The sequence below is a fragment of the Eublepharis macularius genome, chromosome 8, assembly GCF_028583425.1.
Source record: "Eublepharis macularius isolate TG4126 chromosome 8, MPM_Emac_v1.0, whole genome shotgun sequence".
Classification (NCBI taxonomy): Eukaryota; Metazoa; Chordata; class Lepidosauria; order Squamata; family Eublepharidae; genus Eublepharis; species Eublepharis macularius.
Window position 1 is genome coordinate 73,742,551 of NC_072797.1, and position 12,879 is coordinate 73,755,429.

Here is a 12,879-nt window from a genome sequence, read left to right on the forward strand (position 1 = left end):
AAACTACTGCTTGGAAACTATGCCAGACTGCTTCCCTATACAGATTAATACAAGGATGCATAATACAATCCTCCACTTTCTTTGTCACTCCTATTCTCTCTCCAGGTCCTTGTTTGTGCTCAATGTGTGTGTACACATAACAATATGAGGGAGGAATAGCCCAGTGTATCTTCTAACATGGAAAGTAATGTCCAGATGCGCACATGATTTCCAAGAATATGTAAAGCTCTGCATGAGTTTTCAGTATGCCTTTCCCAAAGAACAGGAAAGATTTCTCTCTGCTCCCTACATTGGTCAGAAAGATGGCTATTATTCAACATAAGGGCTGTCAGAATCTTTAAAGGAATAAGCAACTCTTAGGTTTCCCTAAATAGTTGATGTAATTAAGCTAAAAGGGAGGGAAGGAAGGCCTCAAAAATAAAATATAATAAGGGAAGCTGAGACTCTCAGGAATGAGCAAATGCCTAAAAGAAACAAGACAGACGGATTTCAAGACATTAAACTTCTAAATGTGAGAATTTCCATTATTTCACTTGGAAAGCGTGATTAGCTAATTTTATTTAGCAAATGGATACCCAGCACCGGAATGACTGGCCAATCTTTATTCTCTCCCAAATTTCCGTAAGCTAGACTCGTGAAGTGGCCTCTGGTCTGCGGAAACTGAGGCCAAAAAACGCTGGCGTCCCAAGACGACTCGTTTTGGGCTGCGGCAGGCCCGCTCCTTTGGACTTCGCGCTCTCCGCTCTTTCCAGAGGAAAAAAGCGCCATCCTAGCGATGGCAACAGGCTCTCCGACCTTCCCTGCTACCCACGCACAACTCACCCAGCGCACCTTTTAAACTTGCAGCAACTTTCCCTTTGCTCCGAGTCTCGACCCCCATCCTCCTCTGACTCCCTGTGATTGGTCCAAAGTCAAGCGCTCCTGGCTCCGCCTACCTCGCTTCGCTTGCGCTTCCAAGCTTTCCGCGCGCCTTCAGAGTGTACCGACGAGAAGTTGGCAAGGTGCTGCTGGGCTCCCTCACGCATTTTTCCTTCTGCGGGATACAGAGTGAGTGACGGCGCCGTGAGGTGGGGAAAGGAGGCCCTGTGCGGCTGGCCCACGGGGGCGGGGGGAAGGAGTAGGAATGCGTTATGTTTGTCTAATGATAGAAGGGGACATGGGGCGCGCGGGGCAAGCGTCTGCCCGGGGAGCCCCCTTTCTTCTGAGTGTGAGGGGGAGCGACTGGATGTCTTCCACTTCAGCGGCGTTGCTTCCTTCTCCGCGTGATTTAGGGCTCGAACTTCGGTTTTGTACCCCTCTAGAGCTGGCTGCTTCTCCTCCGGCGAACCAAGTGTTGGGGGGGGGCGCACGCCACACAATGGGGAGGGGTTCCGTTCGCCGCCAGCCATCGAGGGCGCGCGAGGAAGTCATGGCTGCACCTTGCTGGGGTTGGCAAATCCCTTGAAGGGTAAGGGCAATCGGGTCTAGTGGACAACGAGATTTCTAGGGTGTGAACTTTCAAGAGTCAGAACTCCCTTCTTCGGATACCCAGGAAATCTCGTGGGTCGAATCTTGCTCTTCTAGTGCAGACCAACAGGGCTACCCACCTGAAACTACCTTCAAGGGTATGTAGCGGTCTCGTTTGTGATGGGAGGTGTCCGAGGGGGTGCCAGAGGCAAATGTGACACTCCCAGGCAAGTCATGCCAGGGTTGATCCTGGCGCTTCTTGCAAAAATGTCTTGGTTAACGATAAACTTAAACTGTAGTACATATATGAATATTGTATTGGTCTAAAATCAGTAAGATTTAAGTAAATATTTGTTTTTCTTTACAATGCCCCCAATGATATGTGAGTTGATTTTGTTGTCCCAAAAGGGTATTGCTTTAAGTTGTTAAAAATATAAACAATATAGTTGAGCTAAAAGCAGGAAATGGTACCCACCAGTTCTGGGAGTTGGACAAAAAATCAGTGAATTATTAATGAATTTCCTGAGAGGAGTGAGGATTCCAAGTGAATTGCTGCTATTTAAGTACATAGGATAAAACATAGTTGTGATGTTTGGTGACTCTTGATAGTACTTAACAATAACAGTGTATCTATCATTCAATTGACTTTGAAATTGGGAATATGATGAGGTAATCATGGTGAAGATTTCATGAGCTGTTTCTGAGGTTGAATGAGAAAAATATGGTTTCTGTTATACCAATATCGCATAGAACATTGTTAGCTATTTTGAAAATGCAATATATCTCACTGAAGTTCTTTTGTAATACTTAATCATTAAAACTCATAGACTTTGTAGTTGTTTTGGGATAGGCGACAGAGCAAGTCTAAGCAGTCTATTCTGAAGTTCTGTTTTATAATAATAATAACAACAACATTCGATTTATATATGCAGCACAACTTAACACCCACTCAGAGTGGTTTACAAAGTCTGTTATTATTATCCCCCCAACAATCACCCTGTGAGGTGGGTGAGGCTGGGAGAGCTCTGGAAGAGCTGTGACTGTCCCAAGGTCACCCAGCTGGAGGAGTGGGGAATCAAACCTGGTTCTCCAGATTAGAGTCCCCCTGCTCCTAATCACTACACCAAACTGACTGTGGGACTTACTCCTAGGAAAATGTTCTTAGGACTGCAGCCAGTGTATGCTTAGTAGGTTTGTCCGTCCAATGTTCACCATGTTAAAATAAGACTTGATTTATAAGTCAACAGGAATAACTAGTCATTTTCTCCCCCCCCCCCCCGGTCACTTACAGCAAACATTTGTTTAGTAAACAAACCAAATATGTGTTTGATTGATCTATTTCATGCATATATTTTACAGTGGGGTAGGCATAGTGCATGAAACATAGGACATGTATTGTGATCCTTGCAGTGCATCAGAGTGTCCCATTATGTATGTTCTGGTGCTGAGCTGTCTTTCCTGACATCCTGTATCAAATTCCTGCTCCAGCTTGGATTAAACAAAAATGAAACACACTACATCAGCCTGTTTCCAAAATCATAACTATTCCCTGTATTCAAGGACTCTAAGCAAGGAAGAGGGCACAGTAACTTGGTGTCTACATGTCCGCTATCAGTAGGTCCTCTAAAAAGCAGCCAAAAAAGGTGCTTGTTGCCTACTAGGTGGTCATTTATTATTGGGAGCTAGAAGCATGAATATTACTCCCATTCTGTAGCCACTCCACTGGCTGCCTATCAGCTACTGGGCTTAATTGACTATCCCATACAAAGCTCTTCATGGCCTTAGTCCAGCCTATGGGACCACCTATATTCCCTATATTCCACCATGGCAGCTTTGCTCATCTGAACGGGGCTTTCTGCAGGTGCCACCTTCTACATGGGCAAAATCAGCAGCTGCCCGTTCATGTGCATACTCTATGGAATGGCCTACCTGAAGAGGTCAGGAAAGCTCCTACTCTCCTGACTTTCCACAATGTAAATCTGAATGATTCAAGTGGGGCTTTTTTTACTCAGGAGGGCTGTTCTGTAAGGAAGTGGTCTCAGATGCATCAGTAACAGTATAGGAACTCTGGACTTCTATGTATTGTCTGTTGCTTTAAGTATGAGACTTCAGGATAATTTATATGTTTAATATGTTAGTCTTAGGATTGCTTTTGCTCTGTTTAGCATTTCTTTAACTCTGTTAGATTTTTGCTAGTTTTAAAGCTTTGCAAATTTGCATTTATATTTATATACATTGTATATTTATATACATTGTTTCAGGGTGGATTTGATTTAAATCAAACTGATTTAAATCACGATTTAAATCACTAGTCAGTAAGGCTTGATTTAAATCATAGTTTTCTACATAAAGACTAATTCTTGCTGGTATAACTTTAATATGCAAGTAGATGCCTGCCTTACCGATAGGTAAAGGAACTTCATTAAAGTATTCCCAAACTGGGTCTCTTTTACGGCCTGCTGCCATTATAGGTTTTTTCCTCCAAGGAAAGAATGTGATAAACCTCAGGTCATACACACAAAAGATCCAAAGACTTGTGCAGTATTGTGCTCAAAAAGTTTCACTTTCATTTTGTACTGCTTGCCCCTTCCTCCTCACACTTAGTTTCTTCTTGTGCAGATCTATTCCACTCCAAACAATCAGAAAAATATTGTTTCTATTCGCTGAACTTCTTGAAACTTAGCACTGAAGGGGTTGATTCTGTCTTCATACTTTTGTAGAACAATAGGATTAAGGTCTTTTTCTCAACTCTGTTCATGTTATAACATTTTTGCTGTGAAGAAGAGGCATGTGATCTCTGCTGAGCTGACACAAATTCAGTTTTGAGAACTGCAAAACCAAGCATCTGTGATAATATCTTGTAGGCAGAGAAACTGCCCAATAATCTTACAAAAACCTCTGGAAGAGCATGACATTGTGAATGGATTAATGGAATTTATTTACCAAAAAAATTAAACATATACAGCCTTATTCTACATAATTAAAAACTAATCTTTATTTCATGATGGAATAACCTTTGGATGGTAATATATTTTCCTCAAAAAGCATTTTATTTAAAAAAATCCGATTTAAATAAAAAAAATCTGATTTAAATAAAAAAAATCCGATTTAAATTAAAAAAAATCTGATTTTTTTGATTTTTTAAAAAAAAATCATTGATTTTTATCCACCCTGCATTGTTTATTGAAATGTTTTTGAAACAGACTGTACTAACTGTCATTGTGTAATCCACTTTGAGTCTGAGTGAGAAAGGCGGACTATAAATAACAAATATGTAAATAAAAATTCGCACCTAAAAAAACCTGAATCTTTTGGTTTAGAGAAGGGTATCATTGCTGGTATTCTGGATTATTTGGGTCCTATATGCCATTTCAAAATTTGAGGGTTTTTGTTTTGTTTTTTTGCTGAATTCCAATATTTTTCAGATCCATAGTTCCCTACTGGGGATTCTTTCTGGGAGGGATGAAGCGACTGTTTTTCAATAAAATGACACCAAAATTGCAGGGGAGTTAATGCTGGCTTTTCACCAAAGGCCTCCAAGTTTCCAGTAAATTGTATCAAAGGGGTCCATGCCCCAGCCATCTTACTTGTATCCATTGTTTCCTATACGGGAAAAATATCCCTTGCTTCCTCTAGGACAAAGAAGCCAATAGCCAAATACAAAAGAGCAACCACTTGCCAAAAGTCTCCAAATGCAAACAGAACCAACAAACACAATAGAACCATGGGCTGATGCAGCAAGCCCAACACAACCAATGTCGGACTAGAGATTCCAAGCCGTACCAAGCAATAGTGTATGTCACTGTGTATGTCACTGCTGTGTGTATGTCACTGCTTTAAACCATATGTTTTAACGTTGAACATTTCATTGTAGTTTAAGAGGATGTATGAACATATGGTGTAATATTATATAGCAGCTACAGCAGGAAGGCAGCTATGTTAAACTTATGGGAGCTTTAAGAATTTTGAGAAAGCATACCGGGTGCTGTTACAAAATGGCTGCCCTGAGGGAATTCGAACAGTTCTTTGTTTTTGGAAAGAAACATTTTGTTTCAGTTTCCAAAGGAAAGGTAGTGTTTTCTCTCCACAGGAAGTGACTACCAAGTCCAGAGGCATAAGTGGATTTGGTTGTAACATGCTTCCTACTGTTCAGTTTACTACTAGGAGTGACCTGAATCCCTCTGTTCTTTCTTTACTTAATTCAGCACCCCAATACTCAAGTTGCAAATGGGTGCCAATAAACATTTTGATGAGCTCCTAATTGAAGATCACTTGGTTAGAATTTCATATTACAACTGGGGAGTCCTGGATTCATATCCTTATCAGGACGTGAAGCTCACTGGAAGACCTTGGGCAAGTGATTCTTTCTCCCTCTGAGGCGGAGGACATCTTGGGTGATTCCCACCATCCAATCAGGGAGGCAGGAACTAACTTTCTTCCTCTTCCTGTCTAGCCTGTGGGACCACCCTCTCTTCAGTTCTGTTCCTGCCTCCAGGGAGAGCAGTTCTGCAGCAGACGAGCTCTGCTGCCCTTTTTCTCTCTATCTCTTATTTATCTTTCGTCTTCCTCAACCATTCTTTACCTTACTCCTTACTTACTTCATTACCTTACTCTCCTCCCATTTCCTCTTCTTTTACTCCTCTTGCCAAAGAAAGAAAAGAAGAGGAAGAGATGGTCTCTAGAGAGTCATCGGACTGAGGAAAGCTTCATGGAGAAGAATTTGGGCTGTTCCCACGGAGAGCCATCCTTCCGGTGGCGGGAACAGGCCCAGACAGCACCAGCATGCCTCTGAGGCTGTATGGGTTCCCTGGCAAGGAGAATATGGGCTGTTCCCACGGAGTGCCGTCCTACCGATGGCGGGAACAGGCCCAGCCGGCACCAGCATGCCTCTGAGGCTGTATGGGTCCCCCGGCAAGGAAATGGCCTTGGAAGAGACGCAGGCCTCTCAACAGCTCCGTCTTCCACAGAGGGAGCTTGTTAAAACAGCGTGCCTCAGCCAGCCAGCTGAGAATAGCGCCACCTGCTGGAGCTCAATTTTGGCAGGAAACAACGCAATGCGCTTGCCAATCTCCTGGCAGGAGAAACATGGGTGAAACATAATCCAGACACCCAGAGCTCCAGCCGACAAGCCCAGGAAGGCCACGTAAGTGTTCCCCCGAGCGTGTTATACCTCCAGAATCCCTGTCAGCAATTAGACTGACTGTGAGGGAGGAAATCCTGTTACTTTACTAGTCAGAAGCACCTTGGCCCTATAAAGATTCCAGGAATCTCCTCAGCCCTGGTTCCATGTGAATGTGCCCATGCCAATCTCCTGGCTGGAGATTTTACAGCAGCCCTTTCCCCTTTGGATTTAGCCCTGCTTTTACAACAGGATCTAGCCCTGCCTTTCCCTGTCAGATGGGTAATGTATAAAGGGCGCAATTTTGCCGGTGTCTTTGAACCTTTTAACTCTTAAGACTAACCAGGAGAGAGGAAATAGTGGTATGGTGTCTACCTCCTCCTCCCTCCATGAGTAAGGCTGTAGCTCTGTGGAAGAGCTTCTGCTTTGTATGCAAAAGATCCAGGTTTGTTCCCCATTAACTCCAGTTTAAGAGATTAGGTAGATGAGGAGAAAAACCTCTTTCTGAGACCCTGGTGACCTGCTGCCAGTCTGAGGAGATAACACTGACCGATGGTCTGAGTCAGAATAAGGCAGTTTGTAACGTTTATCAGTCAGGGATCCCCACGGAGCAGGGGGATCGCCCTCAGATAGAGTTTGTAATGACAGGGAGAAGGATGAATTCCTTCAGATGTGGAAAAGGAAGAAATATCCCTACCAGAACAGTCAGTCCAGCTGTCAGAATCTGAGGTCTACCAGAATTTACACCTAAGACATTCTCAGCCTTAGAGCTGTAAAAATTAGCCTTGGGGGAGTAGGACCCTTAGACTGGGAATACCAAATCCAGCCCAGGGAAAAGAGTCACTTCCTTGTGAAGGTTCCTCAGAAAAGGTCCTCCCATTTCCAGAATATTTGTGGAGAAGGTTCAAGGCTGAGTGTTCTACACCATAAGCCAATTACTAATCCCCAAACTTGGTCCCCAAAAAACTGTACTTACTACCTTTCTTTGCTATGAGTTGTTGCAGGTACCTGCGATGGAACCTCCAGTGGCTACTCTTCAGTCATCTGGGCTCTGGTCAGAAGATGGGTAAGGATCAGTCAGAGACCACTTAGAAAAGAAGAGAGAGGCCATGCTAACAAGAATTCACGAGGCCGTGACCATGGCTATTAAGGCTACAGGTATTGTCTCTATTGCCTCAAGAGTGTCAGGAGTATGAATCTGGAAACTGATCCAACTCCTCCTGTACAACAATAGCTGCCCCCATTGTAGGGGCAAACAGAAATGTAAGGGCCAATACCTTCAAGACAGACATCATCCTGGATACATTTACCTTTTTCTTCTAGGATTATGGTCTTGACAGCAGTGACAAGCTGGCACGCTTGAGTAAGAGCATGGCCAGCAGATTTACACTCTAAAAATATCATCTTGGCTTACCTCTTTCAGAGAGACAAGCTATTTGGGGGTACCCTGGGAAAGATCTAGATTGAGACCTAGGACAGAAGAATGTGTTGCCAAAAACACTCAAACAATCTGAGAGGAGATCCATTGGACCTCAGCCTTTTATTCATAACACACACTACTAAGGTCCAGACAAGATTCCAAATGGCCATCCTGAGGTTAATCTAGGCAACCCTTTAATAAGGGGGTCTTTTTAAGACCACACTTGTAGTATAGCGGTTAAATAACTGAACAGTGATGCAGTACTCTGCAGGTTTAATTCTCACTGCTGCCATGAACTTGCCACATGGTCTTGGATAAACCAGTCCTCTCAGTCCCAGCTCTCCAGCTGTATTGTGGGGATAATGCTTACCTTTTCTCAAGATCAAACAGCCTGTTCTCCACACGGGGAAAGAGATCAACCTTAATACCCAGATCTCTAAGACAGAACTTGCTAGCTGTTCCGTGATAGGCCAACTACTCTTTACCATCAAGCTTAGGTTGACAAGCAGGCAGGCCTTACACATAGTCTCACAAGGCTATTCCATACAATTTGAAAGCTGCCCTCCAGAAAGGGGTCTACTCAATCTTCTTCTCAGTCCCTAAAAAGAATAGGGACTGGAGGGCGTTATTAGACCTCAAGTTTTTTGAACAAGTTTATCAAATTATATCACTTCTGGATGGAGACTCTGTGCTCAGTCGCAGTGACTAATCGGTCAGAAGAACACATGACATCTACAGATCTCACAGAGACATACCTCCATGTACCAATTCTGACAGCCCATCAAAATTATCTAAGATTTTATGTTTAAAAAAAAAATTAAATTAAAAATCGGCAGTTCTGAGCCATCCTGTTTTGGCCTGTCTGTCACACCAAGAGTATTTACAAAATTCATGATAAAACCCATCATACGTTTCAGAGACAGGGGGTATTCATGTTCACTTGTACCCAGATGATCTCCTGATCGGTTCAAGAGAAAATCTCACCACAACACTCAATTCACCATTCAGTTCCTACAAGCTTGAACACCTGGGTTAGATCACAGTCACCAAAAGGGGTTTTTCTATCCCTCACCAAAGAAAAGGTCAGGAAGACCAAACTGCTGACTGAGACTGTCATCAGAGTGCAAAATCACTTCTCACAACACTGCTGAAACTGATGGGTTTGCTAGTTGCTACCTACATTGCAATACCTTTGGGGTCGTCTATAGGCAAGACCTCTTCAGACCTTCCTTAGATCTCATTAACAACAGATCATGGAGAAGACAGATCTTCCCATTCAGATACCACTTCAGATCAAAACCCATCTGAGCTAAGGTTACCAACCCAATGCAAAGCAAAAGATTCATGATCCCTCGAGAACAACAAATATTTACAGGTGTAAGAATCAGGTTAGGCATGTTTTCCTATCAATGACGTAGAAAGGGGAGCAATTTGTCTGGCCCTGTTCCAGTTCAGAGCTCTGTATGGACAAGGTTGCAGACAAAATATATATAAACAAGCAGGGGGGATTCAAGACCTTGAAGTGACACAGGTGGCAGCAAGGATACTTACCTGGGAGGATGGTCACCTAGCTTCAATCAGAACTGTACACATCAAAGGCATATCCAATGCCCAGGCAGACTGGCTGAGGGGACAACGGGAATAGTCCCTTAAGAAACATCTCATAACATTGCACTTCACAATACCTCATGAACCTGTGTGCGCCCCAACACAGCCATCAACTACCAGGGTACATGACAAGATTTGTTCTATTCACAAGCAGATGCCCTGACATTGCAGTGGCCATTAGGCCTCCTCTATGTATTACTACCCTTACCAGTAACAGACCATGCCTTTCCACTTTCCAACAGATGGTGATATTTCCACCTTTCACCCTACTGACCTCTTCGGTCAAGTTACAGCAGGGACCAATTTGGCTCCCTCATTTAGATTTACTCTGCTTAACCGTGTGGAAATAGAAAGGAACGCCTTCCTAAGATGGGGATATTTCTGAGAGTGGCCAGCACTCTCCTAGCATTCAGAAAACAGTTTATGCTCAGAATTTACAACTCTTATTGGGAAGCCCTCACTCAGTAGACATTTTACACAGCCCTGACCAAACATCCATTTGAACCGGTCAAGGACGTTCCCCTGAGAAGGCTTAGAATGAAGACTATCTTCTTTATTATGTTCGCGTCTGCCAGAAGATTTAGTCAGACCTGAACTCTGTATCTTTCCCAATGGTAAGGTGATGCCTCGTACTGTCTTCCAAAACCGTATTCCAAACTGCATAGTTTGCAAAGAGATAAGGCTACCATATTTATACCTGTACCCTAAATAGACGAGGGAGAGGCTCTGACACAACCTAGATGTCAGAAGGAGGATTAAGGCCTCTGCTCCGAATTCAAATTAGAAAGTCAGTCTTACTGTTTTTAAATATATCTCATCTCAGTTTAGGGGGAAAAAAATGTCTTCAGCAGCAGTAGGTGCCAATAGCAAAACATACACTATCGAAACTCCTAAAAACTCTTTTCGCACAGGTTCCTTGTGAAATACCAGCTCACTCTTTGAGGAATGTCACTACCAGTACAGCGTTACACAGGAACACTTTTGTAGAAGAAGGCTGCAAGTTTGTCAGTCTTGACCTTATTAAGATGCTACAAATCGAATCTATATGATTCAGCGGACACCGACTGTAGTGGAAAAGTACTGCAGTGCATGATCATGGACGAAGACCACATCCCACCCAGAAACTGGAAACTGCTTTGGGAGCACCCAAGATGTCCTCCGCCTCAGAGGGAGAACGGACCTTTGGACACTTACCGTGAAGGGTCCTTCTCCTCTGAGGAAAGGAGGACATCTTGCCCTCCCCGGGTCTCCGTCCTACTCTACCCTGCTGCCTCATTCTTATACCTCCTCCGGGTTATGCTTTATTTACAGTACATGTTAATGCAACAGGTGTTTTTTCTCTCAGTATTAACAGTTGCTGAATGATAAATTCAATGTTACTGCTTTGTGGAGTCACCTGAACTGAAGAGAGGGTGGTCCCACAGGCTAGACAGGAAGAGGAAGAAAGTTAGTTCCTGCCTCCCTGATTGGATGGTGGGAATCACCCAAGATGTCCTCCTTTCCTCAGAGGAGAAGGACCCTTCACGGTAAGTGTCCAAAGGTCCGTTCTCATCTTCTTTCATTGGAAGCAGTGATCTGAGTACTGAATACCTAGGTTTTGTGTTGAAATTCAGGCAGTAGGGGATTTTGCTAAAGAGTACTTATCTTTGATCAGCAATGGGGAAGGAGTTCAGAGAAGTGTATAGTGTGTCTGAAGTGTATAGTGTGTCTGATGGGGTATTGTTTCTTCCCTACCCCAGTACAACAATCTGTAGTTGGCTTTGATTTTCTTTTATCATTGCTGGTTTGTATCATTGCTGGCTTGTATATGAAATTTTAAAGTTCTAAATATCACTGTTGTAAACTTTTGTTTGTTGGCTTGCAAGCCAATGTTTTGTTTTTACAGGCAAAAGGAATTAGATTTGACATGGCATCTAAATGCAGAAAGGGAGTAATAGTGTAATTTGCATTATAGAAACAGGTGGCAGGCGTTTTGTTTTTGGTATCTGTTTTTCGTATTTCTCCAAGGATAAACAGCTGATTAGATGACAATGCAAATAAGGTTTTCCTTTTATAGCTACCTGTGTAGGTTTGCATAGCAAGTTTTGGAACTAGTTTGGTGGAGTAACTATACTTGTTGGTTAGAATATTGTGAAGACTATTAACTGATCTGCTTACAAGGTAAAATAGTGTAGACGCTTGGTACATAAGGCCACTGTCTAGACTGAAAATCTTGTGACAGTAGCAAAAGCAAATCAAGAAATGAGAAGTTACTGAGATTTTAAGGTTTATTTTTAAGACAATTGACTACACTTTTCAGGAAGAACTAAATTATGGAGAACAATCTCAATATAACTGTGCTTCATCATTAGAAAGAAAGAAGGATCTTCTACAGTAGAGAACACTATAGGCTGCAACAACTTTTCTTTGAATCTAGGAGCCAGCACAAACATTTAGGAGCCAAACTCATTTTTTTCCTCATGCGAAGGAAATTTCTGCCTACCAGCTGAGAATGAAGCATTGCCGTAGCACTCACAGCACCTCACCCAGCTCCAGTTGATATTCCATGTTGGAAGAGGGCTTCTCCTGCAAATTATTCAGGCCTCCCACTGGAGCTGACAGAGACAGGATGGTTGCTGGTGATTGCAGTGCCTAGGCCTCACACCAGCAAGGCAACAATTTTAAGGTGAATTGTCCTCCTACCTCAGTGTCATGGAAAGGAGGCAGGCTCACTAGGTATCACAGTGAAATTTCTAGTCACTATGGTGATCTGGAATCTAGGAGAAAATAAATGCATATATTGATAAATATTCTTAAGACAAAACATTAGCTATGTAACTTCTCCTGTTTTCATTTGGCTGACTGCTGGAGATTCTGGAAAGTAGTTTCTATAGGATTCTAATCTTGCAAATTCAAAAAGTTTTCTAGGAATAATATTACTTAAGAAAACTAACTTGTATGGTGTCGTAGAGTATACGCTATGATGAGTGGTACAGCTGACATAGCTAACTGCCATAACTAGTCACATAAAATGTGTAGCAGGATTAATATCATTTTACTACATTCATTATGTATGAAAGTCTGCACATAAAGGATAGCATATCAAAGCAAACTGGGTCCAAATTAATGTTTCAACAAAAGTGGTTGTAAAAGAAAAACAATTCTGAGTTTCATATATGAAACTTACTTAACCCATGTGTCACACCAACATAAAAATCTTCAATGATTTTGCACATGCACTTCTGTGAGGAGGAAAAGAACAGCAACAGGAAATCTGTAGGCCTCTTGATAGGACAGTTCCCTGTAA

At 42.7% G+C, this 12,879-nt stretch overlaps 1 protein-coding gene across 1 annotated transcript in view; it reads left to right on the plus strand.

Moving 5' to 3' along the window:
- Positions 1-992: 992 nt before the first annotated feature.
- The window catches only part of TNFAIP8 (TNF alpha induced protein 8), an 85,746-nt gene continuing 73,859 nt past the window's right edge, over positions 993-12,879 (plus strand). The window contains exon 1 of the mRNA XM_054987476.1: positions 993-1,047. Within this exon, the coding sequence (XP_054843451.1) occupies position 1,047 (1 nt within the window). The 5' untranslated portion in view covers positions 993-1,046. The remainder of the gene's footprint in view (positions 1,048-12,879) is intronic.